At 34.9% G+C, this 24,660-nt stretch overlaps 1 protein-coding gene across 14 annotated transcripts in view; it reads right to left on the bottom strand.

Annotated features, from left to right (window-relative positions):
• BBS9 (Bardet-Biedl syndrome 9) overlaps positions 1-24,660 on the bottom strand; it is a 289,323-nt gene that overhangs the window by 90,354 nt on the left and 174,309 nt on the right. For all 14 annotated transcript variants that reach the window (XR_013947654.1, XR_013947655.1, XM_080582937.1 and 11 more), the window contains one exon: positions 17,172-17,394. Coding sequence is in view for 12 of the 14 variants with exons in the window: in XM_080582937.1 (XP_080439063.1) it covers positions 17,172-17,394 (223 nt within the window). In the remaining 2 variants the exon portion in view is untranslated. The remainder of the gene's footprint in view (positions 1-17,171; positions 17,395-24,660) is intronic.

Below are 24,660 nucleotides of genomic sequence, written 5' to 3'. Positions count from 1 at the left end.
TTGAAAATTCAGTGACATGTTTTTGGCTGATATTTTATTTTTGTCTCACTCAAGATCAACTTTTACTCTCAGAGACAGCAACAAAGTTCATCCTGATCTCAGTAAGACCTGAGTTCCTTCATTGCAAGGAATAGTTTGATGGGAGACAACTTCCAAAAAAAAATAAAAATCTAAGCATCATGCTGCTTAACTTCTTTGCATTAAAAATATAACAAAGCTTACTGAAGGTCTGTTGAATTCTAATTCTTCTGCCTACTCAAAATGACTGAAACAAACACACTGGAAATTTTCTTGGCTTTTTTTTATTATTTTATTTTTTAACTTCCACATATAACTAAGCTTATTAACTTCTCACACTGAGTGACCAAAGGCCAAGAATACATATCACTGTCAAAAAAGCGTTCTCTGTTGCTTTGCTTTAATTTGGTCATGTCTACAATCTTAAGTAAAGCAGAGCAGTAGCAGCCTATGTTGAGGCTGAAAAAGTTTACATTAAGGATTCAGTGCTCATGTTTCAAAGGTTACTATTCTGGCCTGATCTGAAACTTTGAAAATTTTGTTCATGATTTCATATTCAACAAACAGCTCCCTACAGGGCAATGCATTCTTTCCTCCTTCTGTAATATTTATGCAAGCAGATCAGCATCTAAAATGCAACAGATCCCTCAACACTCTACAAGTCCATGACAATATGTTACAGGGTTAGAAAGCCTTGAGAAAGCTTATTTTAACTAAGCGGTTATTTCAACATATGCTTATGAAGCACATGCATCCAAAGCAAAACTAAAACAATGCATGACTCAAGTGAAATATTTCCGTGCTACCGGTGGACTTCCCTTTAAACCCAGCTTCAGAAAAGCACATATGGGATCCTGGAAGTATTGAGTTTTATCCTGTTTTGCAACAGAAGATACACACATTGGCGTAAAGGGTGAAAAGACACATTATTTCCTTTCCAGCTTCTCTTCTGCTATGTTTGTATGTCACCGTTAATGTAAAGCATAAAGAGAACTAACAAAGACGAACACCAGCACCTGAAATGCCCCAGTTGTGCCCCACCCTTCTTTAGTGAACAGAACAGTTACAGCAGGGCAGAGCATGGCAAACTTCTAAACTCTGTTAGTGAAACCATCCCAGAAAGGCCAATACAGTGTTATCTTGCCAATTACTTGAGAATACTCCCATGCACTGACACAATATTTTATGTATACCAACCATCATTTCACAAACAAACCCCAGTTGGTAGTAATCTTAAATAAAAAATAAAATGATTAAATTATTATTATGGAGCTCTACAGCATTTACATTAACACACTAGCTATACTTCCTTTGTAAATAGAAAAAAAAAATTAAAAATACTAAACAAGAGACTCCATTGACTGAGTATAGGTTTTCCCATTCCAAATGATCCAGAACTAAAAGAGGAATTGGAAAAGACATTGTCTAGATAATGATTTGTCTAAATGGAGGTACTGAAATCCAGATTTAGTTTCCGTTATGTAGTCAAATAGCCTGTAGGTATAATATCTTCAGCTGGCACCAGGCTTAATGCTTTTTTATCGATCTGCCCATAGCTTAAGTGCACACGTAACAATATGGATTGTTGAACAATTCTTGTTATCTATCACTGATTATGGAAATATAATATGTCTTGCAGCAGCATCTGCACTTTCTCAAACATGAAATGGTACTTACAACAGACCATTCATTTTATCCTGTGAACTCTCTAATACTTGTGGCATATTTTGTGCACCAGCTAAATGGCAGAATTGGTTAAGCACTGATTACCCAACAAACCCCTCTCTGTAACAGCTTATGCTGTAGCAATGAAGTATCATTAGATTATTTGTATTTGAGTTGCATTAAATGCAATTGTACTGTACAATTACAACTGTAATTAAATTATGTTCAAATTCTTTGAATTTTTCCTCTTCACCATGATTCTTAGCTTGTTCTCATTTGAAGAATTCAAACAAAAATAACTAGTAGGGGAAATATATTTCAATTTCACATTTTGTGGCAGCTGCTAAAGGCAGCCTTTGCAAAAGGTTTGGCTGAGCTATTAATACTACATGTCACATATTTCCTACTCAGTGCTCAGCAGGAAGTAACGCGAATGAATTAATGTAATTTTAATATTTTCTTTACACCTTTATCTCTGTACCTGTCACGAAGACAAGACAATAGCATTCACATCATTGTGCCAAGGTTGTAGGGGGGAAAAAAAAGAGGCTTTTTATAGTACCCTGAATTTGTATTTCTTTATTCTCCCAGAATTTAATTCAGTATTTGTATTACCATGTTTACTAACACCAAATCTCTAATGAGCTGCAAATATCACCTGTATCTTCCTTTTTACCCAAAAACTGAAGGAAGTCCTACCTGAAGAAGTGAATTCCAACTCTGAATGTACTTTTTAAAGTTTATTTCAGAGTTTTCCCATGCATTCTACTAAGTGAGTAGGTTACCACCCACTAGATGAAAATAGTTAAAACAATAACATACACTACCGTCAAATAAATGAGAGAAATCCTGGCTAAATTAAGTCAATGGAAAAACTCCCAGTGATTTCAATGGGGCCAAGATTTCACCCTTATCTTGTTGATCAAAGCAATTAGTTCACTGTTCAGAAGGATAAGACTGCTGAGCCAGACAAGAATTTCTTAATACAACCTATCATGTAGAGTCTCGATTGTATATACCTTTATAACTATTCCTTTTTCATTCTACCAAGGTAAACCATTGACTTGCCAAAAATATTACAACACAAGCAAACAGCACTCACAACCAAGATCTTTCTTTCATCTTAGCAAAGAGTCAGATGGACCAAAGCTCTCCTGTATATAACCTTACTGCTAATCTGCAAATGGATAATTATTGCTCCCTTACCATTCATAACCAATCACTGATGTTCATACCTGCTGAAGTGGCCAGCCTGCATTAAGAAATGAAAAGTTCAATCCAAGAACTGCAGTATTTTATTGTTCTGGCATAGTCATGTTGCAGAAAGCTTCCTTCTTTCCTACAAAGCACATACCTGATGGAATATATTCTACATAGCAGGAACTTGCATTAAGAATAGCCTAACCATGAACAGTATAACTAAACACCTCTTACATTTCTACACAGAGCTTGTAATACACACTGTAACTACACTAAACAAAATAATCTCATGTATATGCAATTCAATAGCCAGAGAGAATCAAGTTAGCCACATGAGAATCAATTTTACACTACACTAGAATACAACTCTGCTTTTAATGTGCTGCAAAGACGACCTAAAACTAAGGTTCTTTTTGGCAGAAAGATACCTGTATTTTTTATTCTAAAATATTAGGGAAATTTGTTTTAAGAAGATTGTAGAACAAGCACTTTTCCCTCAATAACTAATTATATGAAATAATCAATCGGAACTCATTAATTTGCACTCCTCTGACTTGGATTGTATTGCAAAGTATTTAATTTGGTCAATATAGTGCCTTTGTAGGAAAATGTCAGTTGTTTATTGCCACAGGCACCATAAGAACCTGTCTTGCTTTGAGAAGGACTTTTAGATCAAAGTCCAATGGATTTTCCTATGTTCCTGTGATCCTTCTATCTATAACACATAATGTACCCTTTGCTAGATTTGAACATCTAGTTACTTTATCATAAGATTGTGGTTAGACTCCACCTTATATTACTCCATAGAATTTCCTTCTTCTCAGCTGCTTAGAGTAAAAAGTAATCAGATCCAGCATATCTAACAATTTACTCCATTAACTTTAATTTCCTGCTCAACTCCTAACTGTCACGTTATTGCCTGCTTTATCAATCACCTGATTCATATGATAATCTCGTAACTCCATTTAAGTATCCTTGAACAGCCACCTAATACCCCTAATGGATACTTTCGTTATGACAAATCCTCTGCATTTTAGAGAAGATAAAAAAACAAAGAGACTAATTCATACGTATTTAAATAGATTTTAAGATCAGAAGGAACACCCTGATCATTTAGCCAGACTTTACTCTGAAACGTTCTCCACAAGTTCCTATATGTAATTCAAGAATCCATTTATTTCTAAGCTGCTTTTAAGAATGTCACCAGCAATTTTTTTCACTAGAAAAAAAAAAAAATCCTTTTTGACTGAAAAGTTTATTTTTAAAGCGCTAGAAGAGACACATGCTTATCAGTACTCTGATGCAGTTTTAAGATAATAATAAAATATTTCTCAGTATAGCTATAAAATTCAATATAGTTCAGCACCACATAACTTGCATTAAAGAAAGGTTGTTCACAATATTTATTACCCTCTAGTTCCACTATTTCTGTTCAGCCATCCATTTGAATTGAGGCATCCTTCATCATCCATATACATAAGATCCTCTCTTTGATCTTTAATGGTAAATTTAAGGGTTGAATAAATGTTCTCTGAAATGCACAGTGTGACACAGCTGCTTATTGTTACACAGAAGGCAGTATGTCATTAAAATGGAAACTCAATTAATACAGTGGAACATCCCCCTAATCATATCCCAACTTTGAGGTAATACCACTTTCAGTGATATCTGTAATTTACAGTTAACTAGTTTTCTTCAAGTGTAAAAATAGTCAGACTTCGGTGAAGGTCAAAATTAATAAAGTACATTTTTCATCAAAAGACAGAGACACTGGCAATGCACTCTGCTGTGGTATTTGTACTTACAACACATGGTAGACACGCAACAAAAATGCATCTTACTACATTAATCACATGAAACTCATCAAGCCTGCATTTTTTTTATTGTTTTAAATTTATTTTTTTAGACCATTTTTTTGGAGGTTTATATAGCCCTACAAGAAACTAACTGTGCATTATTTTCTTAACTAGGCATTACTTTTATTAGTGTTTTATCATCATTTTAAATAGCTGAGGGTGAGCTAAATCTTTGTTTCAAAGTGTAACTGAATCAAAACAATCTTTGCAATTTAAGTTTAAGCAGTTTTTCATTTTTGCTTACCCCCTTACCACTGCTGTTTGTGGTTCAGCCAGTGATACAATTTGAGAAAGAGAACTATTTTAAAGAATTTTCACATTTGCCAGTATTATGAAGCACCTTATGTTTGATTTTATTACATTTTCCAGCTGAAATACCAGATGAAAGTGTTAGAGCTGGGTGAATCTGAATAAACACAGGGGCAAGGGAAACATGAATTTATGAACCTTGGCTTACCCCATGAACACTGGCCGAACCATCCATACCAATCTCATGAGCAGACTACCAGTTGACTGCTCACAAAGCAAAATGATACAGTCATAAACTTAATCGGTCTTCAAAGACACTTCTTTAAAAATTAAGAAAAAGATGTCCAAGTTCAATACTAATGATGCACAACTTTGTAACACCGTTGCGCATTTGGATTCAGGAAGAGGTCACCTCTTTTCTCCTTGAGAAAAAACCATCAAGGCCTTGGGGTGCAATTCACAATGTCTGAAGAGCTTTACAGCAGCCAGGTCTGCACCCTATCTGTGCTGGAGGTGATCACTCAAAAATTAAAAGGGAAATTGAGAGAGATTCTGTACTTCACTGAGTGTCATCCACGACACAAGACATTAACTTAACATGCCACTGTTTTCATTTTAGGTTGATTTTTGTTTTAGGTCTATAGGAAAGGGTATGAGCTATGCTTGCAGAGGCACAAGCTGTGCCCCTGCTCTCTAAAACCTAGCCTGTTCAACCACATCTACTGCCAAATGCACTGATCCAACCACCAGAGGCAGTGAAAACCACCCTGAGTCACCTCAGAAAGCTGTAGCTGAACTTACAATAAGATCATCATCTTAAGCTTTGTTATCCTGTATTTATACATCTTGAAAATAATCCTTCCAGTATGGAAATTGTCAACCTTTCACTAAGACTCAAGGCAATTTCTGCTTTAAATGTTAAGGCCAATCTTCTACCTACTAAAGTTATAAGACCTTAAAACTGTTTTTTATGTTTCAAAAAAGCATTGGGAACTTTTCTGTGTGCAACTCAAAACCAGCTGTACTTTGCAAGTGAAAACTTTCCAAGTGCCTGGCTCTCTGCAGATTTTTGGCAAATCTATTTGAAAAAAATGAAAACTGGGGGTCTGAGCCAAAGCTTACTGAAGTCTATGGAAAAACTCCCATAGATTTCATCAGGATTTGGATTAGGACCTAAAAAAGTCTGAAGTAATTGAAAAATCAGTTCTGCATGTACAAAATATGTAATTTTCACTAGGTTTAGATTTGTTAGACTCCTTCATAGTATTGTAGAATTGCAAATACATTATAATGGATGTTAGTGATGTATATATAATTTTGCACTACTAATTCACCACAGACTTCCACAGCCTTGTACATGTTACACGCCCTGCATGATAAAAATCAATGAAATCAATCATACGCACAAACAAATGAAGTTAAAACTTCATTTTAAAAACACCTGAATATTGAGGAAAAACATTAATACCATCATAGCTCAAGTGATTTGTTAAATTCAGGACCAAGCAAAATATGGAGTAAGAGTTTCCTTTCATAACTGTAGGCCAAGTTCAGTGATAACAAGCACAAAAAAACATGCAAATAACAAACTATCTCATTCCGGGCACACTTGCTCTGAACAGCTTAGACTTATGTAATACTACCAATTTCAGTTAATATTTATCTAATTCATGACAGCATAGGAGAAGAATCAGGTTTACTCAACCTAAATGTGTCAGAAAACAAGTAGCAAATGCAAAATGAATGAGCTGTGGTGCCTCAGATAACAGCTACAGCATCACTTGACATGTAAATAGTTGCATCTTTGCTAACTAAAGGATGTCACTTCCAATCAGAAGAAACTGAATAAGCAATTAACCTTGACATATTGTGGCTTGAGTTATATATGACACAAAATGAAATATTTAGTCAACTTAAGAGAATTGTTGCACACACACGACAAACAAGCAAAATACCAGTACAGGTTCCCAAAGAAACTTTTTTCAGCATTTTAAGAGATGAGGGGTGACTTGAGAGATATTTGCTCTGCCTCACCCCCCTGTTATATCTCCTCCCCAGTACCTTTTTGTGGAAGAATCTGCTTTGTCACATTTGTACTTGCCAAAAACTGAGAATTACTATAATTTTATGGTGGTCTAGATAGGAACCAAAAAGGAGAAGTAATATCATTTAAATGGCAGAGATAATCATGCTCTTCAAATACCCACAGCTCCTGTGCAAATAATAAGGCATTCTGTCATACAGATTCTCAGAACATCACAGGAAACCAAAACCTAAAGGAACCAATGGAAACCTGTTAGGCGGAAATCCATAGTATGACTGGACATACAAGACAGACTCCTCCTCATTAGTAGTACACATTAAATAAAAGGATTGTGTTATATTATTAACGTTTGGCTTTATTTAATAATAGATTACATCACGTTACAGCCTTTTCAAATAACTGTCTAGATTTTTTTTGTGTGTTTGTTTTACTTTCTACTTTTGAATCATTTGAAATGGAAGTCCAGAGGCTGTACTCTTCCTACTTTAGCCACACACCACTTTTCCGTAGCTTTGAGCAATTAACTACTTAGTGCAGATTTTAGAAGTTTATTTCTGCTTATGGTCTCTCAAGGACAAAGAATACAGAATATAAAGCACAATGACAAACATGATCATTAGAGAAAATTCTTTCAACTCACAATTATTTTCACCAAAAGCTTACCTCAAAATTATGAATCTTTTGTGACCACTTAGAGTTAAGTAGGATGTACTAAAATCTAATGGATTTCAAGGCGAAGAGTCAGCAAAAGGACTATATGCACCAAGGCACTAATGCGTTGATCCGAACTCTACTTAGATGAGGCAAGCTGGAATTGCAACATTGCCAACTAAATTTCATAGTATAACAAATGAATGAATCCCAAATCTCAAGCGGGATTTCTTTTTATTCATTATGCATGACATTTTCCTCTTTAAATTATTCATTTTTTTAAAATGTTATTGCTTTAGCCTTCTTAACCTTTGCACTCCACTCTGTGGTTTTTGCCAGCTGTAATATCAATTGAGGAGGGGAGATTTTCTCAACTACATAATAAAAACCTTTTCATAACCCTGCATACAAAAACGTGTCTTGATACCCTTCCATCTTATTTTGCTTCTTTTCACGTTCTAAGATAAATAATTTTTAAAAAATAATTCCAATGATTTACCATTTTTTTTTCAATTCTTGAAAATTAACAACTTTAAGGAAGCTACAATCCAAGTCCAGCAGCATGATTAAATTTGACTAAATTCATGAACATTAGAGACCACTTCAGACATTCTTCCTCATTCTTTTCCCTTGTCTGATGTTCAGTTTTCTATTTTCAAAATATGTTCACCTGAATCATATAGAATGATATAAGAATAAGCTGTAAAGCAAGCCGGTTCATCAGTATCTAGTAATCTGTAACCTGTCTTAAAAATAAAACATCTAAAACCCACGGTAGGTGGGAACTACAGCACAAGACTGTAAGGCATTATACTTGAATTCTATTCATACAGGTGTTATTGGCTCGTGGTGGGACCTTGGGTACATCACTTCTGTATAGTTCAATTTTCCATTTCACAGAATTAAAATACCAAAGCTACTAAAACAATGGAAATAAAAGTTTTAAAGAGTAAAGTTACAATGGAAATATATTACAGGGAGTAATGATCCACATCAGAGAGCCAAACAATCAGTGTTTCTGGCTCCGCCAAGCTGCTCTTAAGCTTTTCTTGAGCAACCGGAAAATCTTGTTGGTGTAAGCACTCCCAAAATTCTCCCTAATGATTTGCTACTCCCTTTCCTTTTCACTAAATCAGCTTTATGGGGCAAGAGACATATTTAAGTTTCAAAAATAGATCCCAAAAAAATTTTGTTTAAAATGTCTGATACATTACTATTTGCTTATTTCTAGGCTTTTAAATTAAGATAGAATTGTTCATCATGAACAGCTGATAAATATCTGTGAGAATATTTTAAATGTGAAGAACTAGAAGTCATGCTTAAGTTGCACCACTCTATTAGGCTGTATGTTATACCATATCATGTCTCATTATTAGCTGGCATGAGAAAACACAGGAGAGGTGCACAGCAGTGCTAGGTGCTATAAGACTTACGGCAACTTCTTTGTTCTTTTTATCATTCTTATGTGATTATTATCTGCAATTAGATGGCAAGCAGAAAGTTATGGGCTCAACAGTTCAACCACACAGAGCTGCACAAATTGAATACAGAAGCACACAATGACCATGCTGTTTATTAATTTAGTCTCAGTTACACCTTTGTTAAACCTTCCCAGAATCTCATTGCTTGACAGATCGACTTTAGTACCTCAGGGTTTTCTCTACAGTGACTACTTTGGGACACCCAGATTGACAGCTGACCAGGAAAATGGTCTTCCTATTATTTTATTGCTACCTCTCACAGTCAGAGACATTTATTACAAGCCACACGAGTTAGTACGGTTACTTGCCTTAACTATCACAGTGAAAGAACTGTGCATATCAATGGGCAAAGTAAAGAGAAGGAAACAAGTGTAATACAGAGAGAATAAATGGAAATGATAGGAAAAATGGAGAAGCCTGAACAAAACAGAGCTATACTGGTAAAAGGGAACCTTACTAGAAGGAAAAACAATAGAGAGTAGATAAAAAGTACACTTTTTACCAAATGTTTATGTTAGCTTTTATTAAGGTAATGAAAGTAAGGGAAGGGAAGTTTGAAAAACTAATATGGTGATGACCGTTCTGGTTTAGTTTCAACACAAGTAGATGATCTTTGGCAAGGAGAGAAGCAAACACTTGTAGAACTGTTCCAATACACAGCTTCCTCCCACAGAGAAAACTTTGCCTGGGTATGGGAACCCCAGGTTCTATGGGCAAAAGAGCAAAAGTATCTAATTGTTAAAATGCAGGTATACATTAATTGTTATTGTTATAATTAAAATGCAGACATACATTTATTTTTGGATCAGATAAGCATGCCTATGAGAGGTTTGAGAACTTCAGAGAATGAAGACTAATGAATGTGATATTTTAGTGATTTACCACTATAGTTCAAATATTTATTTAAATCAAAAAAAAAAAGGTAATATACCCAGGAAACATAAGAAATGTACTCTCACTGTTTAAATGAAAAATTCATTTTTTTTTTTAAGATAATCTCATCTGTAATTTTTTATTTTTATTTTTCACTCTTAATAAATCACCCACTTCCTGGGGTAATCAGCCTTTCAAGTTATTTAATTGAGCAACCTATATGATTTTAAGGAAGGTAGAAAAGATGAGTTAGAGTTTTCATTGCAACAGTTGAAGTGAGTTAATGTCAATTTCATGATTAAGGGCTTGATCAAATAAATAATAGGAATGGATAGGCATGTAGTGATTTATAAGTGTGCCTGCAAAATCTCTGGGTACATTTAAGGGAAAGAAGTCCTCAAAATGAATTTCAATGAGAAATAGGCACTTCTATTAAAGATTAGACTCCCGAGATCTCAGATAGATAAAAATGTCTTCTAGGTCACTCCCAGGGTTAACTAACTTTGGTTAGTCTGTCTCATGAAATAGTGGAAACAGGCAGAGAGTACTATCAAAATTATGAGTAAAGTGCTGAATTTAATCTGTTCAATGACAAAGTTTCCACTGACCTCAGTGGACTACTAGTTCCATCAGTCATCACTGACCAATCTTCAGGTGTACAAAACCCTTGCAGTATTTGCAGCACAGAACAAACTCTGAATAAAACTTTACTTTCACTTTTCTTTACACAGATTTAATGAGTATTGTTAAAAAAAAATTAGGATACATTTAAACTAATTTAGGACAAATCACATAAAAAGCATTATTTTTAAGGGTTACAAAAAAAAAAGTAGTTTTGTATGTTATTGCTACAGAAAACATATCGAAAACATTTTAAGTAAGAATCACATTTCATAATGGACTGTGGTCTTCTGTAGAGATAAACAACACTGGATTTGTGTCACATCCATGAGAATTAATAACTCCACACTTTTTATACACTACTCTGCACCCAACACAGAGTGTTATACAAAGCTGTCAATGCACTATGATCTCAGGCTCACAATAATTAAGTTACGGGAAAAGTTTTCCAACTGTGATCAGCCTCTGCTGATTTAGTGTGTATCTGCTGGTAGTTCAAAAGAATGGACTAGTCCTCTGGGCCATCTTCCCTGCCCTCTTCAGGCTGCTAAATTATTTTTCAATATTTTTTAAACTTACTGATACTAACTTCCCTGGGCTAATAATAATAATAATAATAATAATAATAATGCAGTTGACACTGAGGTAACAGTGTTACAGCCAGGAGCTGGGAACCTCTGTGAGTACAAACAACAGGCACTACATTTCACAAGGCATCCTCTGTTAGTCCACACCATAAAGTTTGAGAATACCCAAGTAATACTGCTTTTTCCTTTCCCCTGACAACACCAATGAAGGAATTTCTAATTAACACTATAAGAGATGAATTTTCAATAACAAAATCCTATTTTTTTAGAATTGAAAAAAAAGTTAGTCTTTCTTTACAGTACAACTCTGTGTACTAAGAGTTTTACATCAATATTCATGTTTTTAATATATATAAAAAATATTAACGTTGCTCTTCTAGGAACTCAAATGCATGTTTTTCCAATTAGGCTTGATATCCTCCTCAAGTCTATTAGTACATCAACAGAGGGTTCCTTAAGGAACATGACACATATTGTTGCATCCCCATTTTCCAGTTAAGAACACAGTTCCAAAATGAGTCAATATCACTCATGAGTATCGCTACAGGATTTTGAAACTAGGTCTTTTTTATAAGCTTACAGAAGGGAAAAAAGAAACTTTTGTCTTCCAAAGAATGACTTGAAATACATTCTGGGTGCATATGTATACATACAATGATTAAAAAGTGTATTTAAAGTTTGCATTTACCCATTCATAATCTGAATGATAAATTCATGATTACACAAAGCAGGTAACACCAAACGGAAGACTTATAAGATCTTTGCAGAATAAAATTATAATCCGATTGATAAATTAAAAAAAAATGCTATGAAGATGAAACGTGAAGTCAAGTATATATCACCACACTTAGGAAAGCAATATCATATATATAAATAGGGAATTGGAAACATCTGTTTAGGCAATGAATGTGTAGGAAAAGGATCTGGAGATTGAGGTGGAGGAGAGTATAGCAGCATATATAAGAGAGATGTGGACAAATGGAAAATTATTCCATTTTGAAAACAGAGTTCAAATAAACTTCTGTCAAGGATACTCCAGAAACATTTACCCCATCATAACACAGAAAAAAGAATGAGATGGGCAGATAATGTGCCTTCAAGCTCTACCTTTATCTGGAGTATTACACTGTCAGGAAACTATTTGTAAATCCTGTTTACTGGATGCAAAATATTCCTGGATTTCCTTATCATTTCGGTTCTGAAATTTTAGTCGATCTGAGAAAATTATCATCTTCTGCATTCCATGTGTTTTGGTACTCAGTAACTGATTTTCAGGTTAAATAATAATTCCTCTAGTGTTCTAGTTATACTAATCTAAATAAGTAAATCCCACTAAAGCACAATGCAAAGACCCCATAAGCAATCCAAAACAGAGAAAAACCTATTGAACTCCAGTTAAAAAAAAAAGAGAGGGAGAAGAAAAAGGATTGTTTAAATAAAAATAAATTTCCAACTTAAAAATAAAAATCCTTGCTTAAACAAAACAATGAACTGATACACAACCATAGGAAAAACAGGGTCACGTTCTAACCAAAGAGTAGCTGTGAGACACCCAAAATATGGGTGAGGCAATATTTCAAATACAGCTCCAATCAGACCAAGACGTAAAGAACTCTCCAAATACCCACAGCTGACACAATTTAAGGTTTTCAAAATGACCCTGCAAAATACACAGAAAATATAAGAGACCTCTAAAAGCTACAGAATTAATTCAGTACGGGTTATCAGGATTTATGCTATAAATTCTCACACCCATTAAACTCAGTACATGACAACCTGGTTGGTCTACATCACCTTTCCTCAGCACTTCCCTGGCTTTGACCCACACAGGGGGTTGGCACCGTTCCTCAAGCCGCTTGCCCTTCCCCTCATCCAGACTTCTCATTGCCAAAGGCAACACAGTGCGTGACATAGCCTGATGTGGCCTGCAGTTACTTATGGTCCCATTTAGCCAATGATTATGATCAACTTTTAATAGTTTATAAGAACATTTTACATACTGGAAAACGATCATATCCCTTCTCAACCTTCTCTTTCTTACTACCCTCAGAAGAAATAAAAATCAAATTGTTTCAATTAATTATATTTTATGTTCTTCTCTGAATTCTATTAACCTAAGCTTTTCTTAAATTGTGTTAACAAATCATTTCAATTGAATTGTCCTCACGAAGAACAGAAAGAAATAATTAACTCTCTTCATTAAAGTTATATCACTACATTCCGAAGTTGGAATTTGATTTAATAGGATCATGTTACTGACTTCCACGCAGCATCTGGTCCACTATGACCCCCAGATTCTCTCCTATTCCAGCAGTGCTTAAAGAATTGTTTCTCAATTTTGAATTCATTTGTCTGACTTTTATTTGCTAGTCTTTGCACTTGTCTCCACTAAATTTCATCTTACCGATTTCAGATCTTTCGTATAATTCATCAAGATCATTCTGAATCATTGCTCTTTCAATGTGCTTGAAACTACTTTTAGCTTGTTGCAAACCACAAATTTAACATATGAATTATGCTCACTGTTCCATCACTGAAGTCATTAATGAAAATGATGAAGAAAACCAGACACAGCAGTGACCATGTCATACCTCTAGCATATATTTCTGAATTGACTACAAATATTGGTAACTACTTTCTGAATGCATCTTTCAACTAGTTGCACACTTAAAGGTAGGCATCAGTTTTTTGACATGGCTTTCACACATTTCCCCTAGATTTCAGGGCACATCATCTTGAACATACTACGTATAACCTTTAAAAATCCAGTTTACTGTTACAGTGCTGCAATGTTTGAAGGGTCCTAGGCACGTTTAAAACACTAAAAGAAAAAAAATATGTTGCAATAGAAAAAGGAGTTTCCAACATTAAGAAAAAGAACGGGCTTAAGAAAAAATGACATTGAACAACATCCTTAAAACTAATGACAGGTACATTACTGAACAATAATGGGACTATCTTTTGGTCTAGCCTGGTCTGAAGCTTGGGTACACAAACTCACTTCTTTTAGGTGAATCTAAAAGATGAATGCCAGGAATGCACCCAAAGCACTCTGTTACTGGAGGATCAGTAAATTGGACAGGAACAGAGATAGTTCAGAGAAATCCCCTCTGAACGCATACAAGTCCTGTTGCCAGCTTCAGTTATTGCCCTCTGTAAATCTGCTCAGACCACACTAGTTGCTAATGTAGAGAAAGCCATAGAAAACTACAACAGGTGACACAAGACAAAAAGCATGTTTTAAAAGCCTCAGAAACATCTTATCCTGTCCTCTCCCCAAATAAAAATTAAAAAAAAACAAACGTTTTCTTCAGTCTCTGTCCAAAGGCAATCAAGCATCCACATTGCTTCAGAGCATACAACACATTCTGCTAGAAATTAATTACTCAAATACTCTGCTACTATAAGCACATGCCAGAAGAATTTCTAATGAGACTGTCTTAAAAATTACGGTGAAATTCTTTATTTTTAAGTATAACATAACTTTGACCTTAGCTCTTCCAAGTTTTTCCAAAATCCATATAGTCTCCATAGTTAAAAAGTAAATACATAAATATATAGAACCTCTTCTCTGGGCTCCATGCTGAACACTCAGTGAAAAAGTTAAATTTGGTTTTATAATAATTTCTCTAATTGATACCTTCTTTTGACCTTCTCAAGTGTTAGCCTAATTAGGACATAATTTTGATTCTTTATTAGGTGATTTGATATTCAAAATGGCTACATACTAGAGTCAGCAATTTTGAAAGTAAAATGATTTGTTTTGGAATCTATATTTGGATTACAGATTTTAATTCCTTTTAACATAAATCATGACCAAAGGGCATTTTATGTATAGGTAAAACAGTTTATGTTGGGTGAGACACTGCTATACGAGGTCTCAACCAGCCACTTACAGGTACTTAGTTTTTCACTATTAATCATGTGAAATGTTAATCCTGATCCCATATATCATCAATACATGGTTAACAACCCACAGTCAAATTTCTTGTATTTTGCTTGGAAGGAGCTTCTTCCTTATACTATTTTTATTTGAGAGGTAGTATAATTGTCTACTTGTACCACAATGGGAAAAATTATTCTAGTACTTGTCACTTGTGACTTCTTGTTATTTTGGCCTCCTGTAATAGAAAGGAATGAGTTCAGCATTTTTTAATTTTAATTGCTGTACATGTAATGGGGAGGGCATGATCAGACTGCTTTCTCAAGGTCTTTCATCAAGAGTAAGGTTTCTTCTCATTTGTATACAATCTTTAGAAAATTTACTCTTTTCCTAAAAGAGTAATGAGTTGTGACCAAAACGAACAGTCCCCTGATCTCAGTAAGACTAGTAAATTGAACAGGCAGAAGTAAATTTCCATATTAAATCACTTCATCCTTAGTTTAGACGGAAAAAGATGAGTGGCAGCTATTTAAACCTTTTCAAAATTCTTAGAAGGAGAAACAATGGAAACGATGCTTATATAACATTTTATAAGTTCAACAAATGAAATCCACTTAATGTATACTTCAACCTTTCAAAGAAATACTGAAAAAATATGTAAAACTAATTTGATATTTATTCTGGCTCACTTCTTCACTTCATGTGATTATCAGTCCACTTCCAGATATGGGCACAGCGTAACACTAATGAGAAATTAATTAAATAGAATAGTTTCTGGCATTGCACAGTCTCTGGCCATTTTACCAAAGCATTTGGATTACCACATGCAAAAAAGGATTGCACATAGTAATAACAAGGACATCTAAATGAATTGCTGAAACATTGCACAAGCCATTCAGATTGCGTTAAAGAGGAATTAAATTATTCTTTGTAAGGCAATAAAACAAAATATAGGAAATCAAGATACTGCCCTAACAATTCCAATCTTGATCAAAAACAACACCCATGAAGACAAAATACTAAATTCAATTTTAAGCATGAAGTATACATACAATATATACTTTTCCCTACATTTGTGAAGACTGCTCTAGGTAAAGAAGGTAATCGAGGCCTAAGACCATACAGAGATGATGTTGATTAGAGCACTATGAAGCTGAATGAGCTTCCTACCTAAACAGCTGGTAGCTGTAAAAATACAGTGTAGCCAAGTCAGCAGGAATATGTGATGTTTATTAAGATCGCTTCTGACCAACTAGAGAAAAAAGGCAGGAAGAAAATATCTTGCAGCAGAACAAAGATGCTAACCTTCAGAATTTTCTAGAGAGGTGTAGTTTTGCTCCCACTGTCAAGTATGAATATAGAAAAAGGCATGAATAACATTTCTTTAAAAAGTTTTGATTCCATGATTTTCATTTCAATCACTGTGCAGCACTGAATTGTGCAGCATCTTAGTAAGTTACTTTTCTAGATGATAAACGTCTTTCAAGACCTGTTTAAATTAGTTTGATCATTAATTTCATGCATCATCTACCCAACTTGCACTAAGGTTGCAGATTTTTGTATTTGGCATTATCACTGCATTACGATTAGTCATATGCATGTCATGGAGTTGGTAATACAACTACAGTAATTTCTCAATCAATAAATTCGGATTTATCAAGGAAGTGGAACTTCTCACCCCTCACTTTTCCATCATGTATGTTAGAAATGCACGACATAAATATAATTGGAAAGTGCAAAAAATAAGTGAGCTTTTAGGGTATTAGAAGTGATTAATAATTAAGTTATTAGAGTATTTAGATGACCATACGGGGTACATTTGCTCCATAACTATTTGTATGCTCTAGGATGAGTAACAAATGATCAAACTGAGCTACAACTTTGATTTAACATTATATTAACTAACACATTCTATTCGTTAACAGCACAAGCAGTGTCTGGTTTCTACAACCAGTGAAAAAACAAGCTCCAAACACAACCTCATTTTTAATTTTTATATGCAAATATATGCTTTCAATTATGAACATAAAGTTCATGTCTTACCTGGCACAACAGTAACTTGCTGAGTGGCTGACTCTGTACTTAAGGAAAGGCGACCACCTTTGGCCAGTCTATCACAGAACAGGCTGATATTCTTCTTAAGTCTGCTGGTATCTTTGGGCATGCTCAACTGGCCACCAAGAGTCAGTGCCTGCTCCTTAGAGCTCTTGGACAAACAAGTTCTTAGTAAGGAAGAAATAGCAGAATCCACAGTTTCTTCCCAACCCTGGATTAAAGAAAACAGACAAAAAATAAAATAAGGTGAACCGTAATATCATATAGCATATGAGTCACAAAGTAACAAACAAAGGACTAAGAATTTTCAAACAACACTGATACATAAAATATAATTAAGGAATTAATAAAAGGCATAACCATCCAGCCCTTAATTTGCTAGCAAATCAAAGGGGGAAGGGAGGGGGGAGTGGATAACTAGTTCTAATATTACTTTATTATCATTTATATTATTTTATTATTATTTTAATATTATTTTATTTTATATTATTTTATTATTCAGAGAGAAATAAAATTTAAATAATAATACATGGACAGTATGAGACAGATAATGGTTAAATTCAGCAGTTGTATTAATACATTGGAAAAACAGAAATTCCTGCATGCAACATTTGGAATTCAGAACATAATTAAAATATAAATACAAGCATTATAACATGTTGTATGTAACGTCATACTGAAGACATGTCAAAGCAAGGAAAAAAATAGGTATCTAATTATATGTTCTTTAGAATCCCTGTCTAGAATTCTGACGACACACCAATATCACAGAACATCATGCAACCTGAAATTATTACATTCAGTACCTATTTATCAGGCCAATTAACTTTAATTAAGGTATGATACCCACAGCAATAGCATGGATGTATTAGTGCTCTCATGAACTGGGACCTAGATTTCTAACACAATGTGAAGCTACAAACACTTAAGAGAAGAGCAGCTTAGTCACCAGTGCAATTAAAACAAGCACTTACCTTTGGAAAAGCTATTTATATTTGATATAAATATTTCCACAAAATAAAGTGTTTACTCCTGCAAATAACACCCAGTAAAAAAGTAAGTTTCTTTCCCAAAAACACTGTGAAAAGCACCTTTAGAAGTTAGGTTCAAGTTTGCACTCTGTACTATGGTTTTCAGTGGCACAAACAAATAAAAGATATCCTTTCAAGTAAGAATCCTGGATAGCAGAAGTCTTATTATTTGCAACAAGGTTATTAAATATCACATAGATTTTACACATTATCTCATTTATGCAGTGTGCAATATAGAATCAATTCTCATAACAGCCCTGACTGGCTAAGACTTACTCTGGCAAGAATCTTTACAGACTTCAGAAGCCTTGAGGCTACAGGCTGGAACAACCCAGCTGAATCTGCTGCTAACATAACCGAAGACAACACAGAGGTAGTTAGTTACATGGTGATTACTCAGAACAAAAAGAGAGCTCTCTGAAGATCCAGCTGTGGTTAATTTAACCAGGGAGTCTTCTAGTTTAAGCTCTTTCTCATGATGCATTATTCTTCAGTGAAAATGATCAGCTGAATAACAAAATCACCTACCTTTCCAAAATTCCCTGACTGGACAAGTGTAACATCACTGGTCTAAATATTAGAGAACAATGGTGTCAACCCTGTCAGAGTCCAGAGTTAAATAAATAAGGTCTGTGAATTTCTTCTCTTAGATATACGTGACTTTTGTGGAAGGTAGGGTACTAATTTTGACACTGAGAGATGCAAAGGCCATCTTTCCTGACTTTGTTGCTTCTTAAGAATAGGTCCAAGACAAATACTTATTTGTTGCCAGGTACATTGGTGAGACTACATAGTCGTACGTACTTCATCTTTGTCCAAACATACACTAGTCTTCATAAACAGGGTCCTGAAAATGTGCTATATTTGTAAAAAACATTTACATTTTGCAGAGGAACTGGATCAACTAGTGAGGTTTTCTTAGTCCACAACTGCCTTTCCTGACTTCAGAACAATGACAACATTAACCTAGTGTCTAATCTGGATACTTTCACCCCCAAAATATGCAAATTAGCAGAATCATGCCAGTCAGTCAATGCTGTGTTAGTTTAACATTTTTCAAATATTCTAGAAAGAGTCCACTGGAGTGTAATCCACCCACTGACCTGTGGTGGTGACAGGAAATAATCCATTCTGCAGTCAGTTTAAGGAGGTTAATGAGCTGGTAAGTACTGTCTACATTCCCACATACTGGGCAATGAAACTTAATATGTACAAAGCATAAAAAACAGGCCAGGCTCTCCTAATTATACTACAAGCCACAAAAAGTAAGTCAACATAAACATAAGAATCTTGAGTTTCACTAGAAGACAAAGAAACACATGGTTAACTGGTGTCGGCAAAGAGTAGCTTAGAAGCAGACCAATGTATTTCTCCAAATGAATTACAAAAATGCATGAGAAAGAAGCATTTAAATAAGAAGAATTAAATACAAACTGACAAAAGTCAGGAAATCCAAAGTGGCTAGTATTCTGTCCTTGGCTCACACAGGTGTGTTTTTACTTTGTACGATAGCCTTAGCATTTTGAATCGTCATTCTTGTATTTAATTTCCATGTTAAACTTTTTTCAGCAGACCATAAAATTCACCAATTCAAAGACTGTTGACCTAGTAAGTCCAGGCAAATCCAAAGCAGTCTTTATAATTAGTAAAAGAGTACACAAAAGTTACTTCTGTATGAAAAAAAAAATAAAAAATGATGATGATGGAAATCTTGTTGAAAGGATTTTATACAACTAAGACAACTAAGAATGAATGGCCTCAAATAAGACTGCCCATCAGCAATTTTTATTGGTGCAAGAACAGAGAGAACTGCAGAAAAAAAAAAAAAAAAACTTCTTCACTCCTTATGCTTTAAAAAGCTAAAAAACATTTGAAGGTGCAAGTGGTCTACTTTAAAACCCACTCTGAAGAGTGATTCTACATTCATGGTTGTAATATTCACTAATGGGTTTTTGTTTATCATTCTGTGTATTTAGGGGCTGAAGGAACACCATCAGTACAGGTGGGATACCAGTAATCCATCATCCTATGAGCAACAAGCTTTGTCATAGCTGCCACAACAGAACTGAGTAAATGCTCACAGGAAGAGATATTAGTAAACCATGCAAACTCATCATATTGATTGTATCATCTGAAACAGATATGAAAATTACTTAATTCATAAAATTAACTTTTTAATTGGGAAAAACCTCAGCTTCATATTTTGCATATGTACCTTATTTTTCTCTTGTAGGTAATAGTTAAGTAGAGTCTTTGCACCTTCTTTTAACCAAATCAAATACACTGCTAGAATCTGAAGACCAAATGCAGATTTGTGATACTAGCAGGACTGATTTCACAAGTATACACTACTTATATTCCATATATTTAACTTTTAAGTTTTCTTAGGTGTCATAGAATAGTGGAGTGTGACAGTAATTATACATTCAATCTCATTTTGGCATCAGGTTTAACCTGGAGTACCTAACGCTTAGGAAGATTTGAAGGTGTTAGCATTTTGCTGAACACAAAGAAACCTCTAAAATAATGTTCCCTGTGGGGCAAATGATTAACCTACTGTTATTCTAAAATTCTAGACAATATAACTGGAGGCCCATTCAGCATCTGAGACTTCATGCTGCAGATAAATTGTTAAGGTGTAGAAAGCATACTGATCCAGTGACACAATACATAAATGAGAAAGGGCAGATCCTCACAGAAGGCAGAGCATCCCAGCCTCCTGCTTGGCTGCAAGACTCTGCTCCTGAGTTTAACTGGTCAACAGACAAGGTCAACTAGTTATACATGGCGTCAGAATCTCACAGGATTAAAATGCTGTTCTGGAGCATCTTCCCCTATGAGGAAAGGCTGAGAGACCTGGGTCTGTTCAGCCTTGAGAAAAGAAGACTGAGAGGGGATCTTATTAATGTTTATAAATACCTGAAGTGTGGGAGACAGAAGGCTTTGGCCAACCTCTTTTCAGTGGTTTGTGGGGACAGGACAAGGGGCAATGGCCATGAAATGGAGCACAGGAAGTTCCATGCCAATATTCAAAAGAACTTCACGGTGTGGGTGACGGAGCACTGGAACAGGCTGCCCGGGAAGGTTGTGGAGTCTCCTTCTCTGGAGATATTCAAGACCCATCTGGACGCCTACCTGGGCAACCTGCTCTAGGGAACCTGCTTTGGCAGGGGGGTTGGACCCGATGACCTCTTGAGGTCCCTCCCAACCCCTACAGTTCTGTGATCCTGTGAAGTGAAAGAAGAAGTACTAGTTAAGCTACATTGCTCTTATTGGATGTCCTGCCAAAATCTTATTCAGCTGCATGGCACAGATTTTTACAGCAGTCAGTTTCCATCTCAAACACATGCATAAGTTTAAAAAAGGTACTAAAGTCCATTTTCTAAAGACAATAAAGACACAACTTAAAAAACACTGAGAATCTAATAGTTCCTGCTGCAAACATCACATTAGAATTTCTAGCAGTGCAATGTTTTTGCCTCTTTTTCCCTCATAACAGGAATGAGCCACTTCCAGCACAGACAAGATTTAGTAAATATGTGAAAGACTTCAGTAGATAATAATATTGTACAACCTGACATGTCACTTTGAAACAAGCAAACAAACAAACAAAAATATTATTTACCTACAAGTTTCACCATGTACACTTTCTGTGAAAAATAAAAGCATTTGTTGTTTTTAACCAAAATCATTCAAAAAGTTTTACCAAATTTTAAGCAGTTCTTAGGTAAACTCTTAATTTACCTACTTTTCTCAACAGTGAATGACATTAGACTTTATTAAAATATTTTTTGATACACACTGAAGGTTTTAACACAAAAAGACTGTCTTAGTGAGTTGTGAACAAACATCTAAGCAGCCAAGCTAGGCCTCCTCTAGCTGATGATCTCTCTAGTAATAGAAATTGATTTGACTAACCATTGTGAAATAGTGGGCAGTCAAATCAATGAGTTGCGAAGATAGCTTACAGGACTGTCTTAAATATGTTTTGAGTGGATAAAACAACATTTCCTTTAGATTACCAAGCCTTTTGAAATTACAACTAGTTTTGCGAATGAAATTTTACCTGGACCCGATTATAGCAACTATTCATACAGCTATGTAGCTTTGCACGAGCAGCCCAATAAGTACTTTTAGTTAAATCTCTATTCTGAAAAGTTAAAAATCATCGTTACATTGAGAATGTAGTTGTAAAAAAGACTTTTGCTCCAGCAATTTCTTGCCCTGTAATGAAAACCCATAATAGATGTAAATAATACCTAGATTAATTTTTAATACAATACTAATTCTCAAGCTCTAAAGAGAACACACACATAAGCAAAGAAAAGATTCAACTAGAGGATGGGAAGGAGCCCTGGGGCGTGTTGAGAATGAATGCTCAGATTTTATATGAAACAGCTTTTCCTTTTCTTTACTATTCTGAAATTGTTGTAAATAAATTCAGGTAATATACCAAAGCTTAAATCCCCAAAGGCTCTGAACACAAAATGCTCAAGACTGGCGTGTAGACCAAAACACAGAAACTTGAACAGATGGGGGTTTTGTGCTGTGAAGTTGGAAACTAACTAGTTTATTACATTGCATCATTACACAACCAAAAAGAATAATTGATATTCATAATTAACCCCAATGCAATGTCCATAGTAACTTTTCCTCTATTTTAACATAGATAACCATGGAATTCAGTTTTGCCCAGCTATTAGTCTTCAAGTGTTTTTCTTCTCTAGACCTAAGATACAAGTAAGTGGTTCTCTTTGCAAATGCTAGTTCACTTTGTGATGCTTAATATAGGAAATGTAAATAATAGGTCAACGTAATCAACTATTTTACCACTCAAAATTAGACTGATGGAAACATCCTTCTTATATGAAAGCAAAACAAAAGGCAACATAAAGTAAATATGTAAATACCACCCCCTACAAAAGTATTTAGCTTGGAGATGATAACTACAAGGTTTGAAAGGATATGAGGTTAATGAGTTAATGATTTAGCCTGCAAATGAAAGAAACATTGTTCTAAGCACCACAAGATTTTTGATAGGGGAATGTTTAGAAAACAATACAAACCAAAGATAGTTTTTGCTGTGGTTGTGAGGTGAATATTTTGACCTAGAAGTCTGCTTATTTCACCAAATACATAGACAGGATGGGAAGTTATTGGAATCGTTGTTGTGCCTTTTACTCTGGTTGAAGACTTTCAAGCTTGTTTGCGCAGAAGTCTAACAACAAAGACTTTCAGAGCCAGTTCCATTCTTATGCTAGGTAATACAGAAGAGCAGCAGCACCTCAAAGAATGCTTGCTGATACTGAAAGCCCACTATGACTAAAAATAGTCATATTTTACTAAAAGGTTAGATATAGTCATTTTCATGGCTATTTCTCCTATCTACAGAAATCTGTTTACAGCAGAGCTTGCTGCTAAATCCCTTCATAAGTCTAAAGTCAAATAAAATTCACTCAAAACTCTCAACAGAAAACATTTTAGACAGGAAAGTGCAGCATCACTGTAGGAAGAACAGATCAAAATAAATGATAATACTGGTTAGAGCACAGTTTCTCCAACCTGGAAATAACCTGGACAGGGTTTCTGGATGGGGAAGCAGAGTGTGCTACATGGAGCAGAGCTCAAGATGTAAGTGGAAGGAAGTGGCTGCTGTAAGAGTTCAGAAACAGTGTAGGGCTGAGGACATTCCAGGGAAAGGATCTAGAGGACAATGTGCTAAGGAGGGAAGACAAAAAAAAAAAAAAGTGTCTGTTGGGAGATTAATTCAAGAAGAACAACTGCTTTATGGAATTAACAGATCTCGGGGACTGTAAAAATCGAGACAGCTATAAGTTAATACTAGCTGCCTTAAGTGTAAATAAATCATTCTAATGGCACATCAGCCAACAGTGAATAAGACTGCTCATAGTTGTCCTCAGGAGCCAGACTTTACCTTGAAAGTCTTTATCACTATTAATGTTATTATTCCTAAGGTAAGAGCCATTTTCGGGTTATCTATTAATTTATCCTAGAGTGATAGCCAAGACAGTACTGAAAAGAATGCAAATGCAATGTAAATACCGCAAAAACTATGCAAAACTGTTACAAGTCAAATTACAGGAATTCTTACAGCTGTTAACTCAGAAATTTGCCTAGCTAAATCTTATTTCTTGATTTTAGTCACAATAATGATTTCATCAGCTCTCAAAAACGTTAGAATACTTGGAAACTCACCTTACTGAATGAAAGAAAACCTTGGCATTTATGCTTATCTAAATAGTAAAAATCAGTCTTGTATACCTGGAAGTCTTAATATATCAGTCCTATATCCTAATTCACGAGAAACACTAGCCATATCTCTCTCAACATTTTGATTTCACAGTGATTTAGAAAGTTATCTTAGTGTTACACACACAAACTTTACAAATCACTAATCCAGGGCTACTGAACTGGAACTCTCCAAC

The sequence above is a fragment of the Anser brachyrhynchus genome (assembly GCF_964034855.1).
Source record: "Anser brachyrhynchus genome assembly, chromosome: 2".
NCBI classification, from domain to species: Eukaryota; Metazoa; Chordata; class Aves; order Anseriformes; family Anatidae; genus Anser; species Anser brachyrhynchus.
Note: the sequence above shows the minus strand (reverse complement) of the source record. Positions and strands in the feature narration are given on the sequence as shown.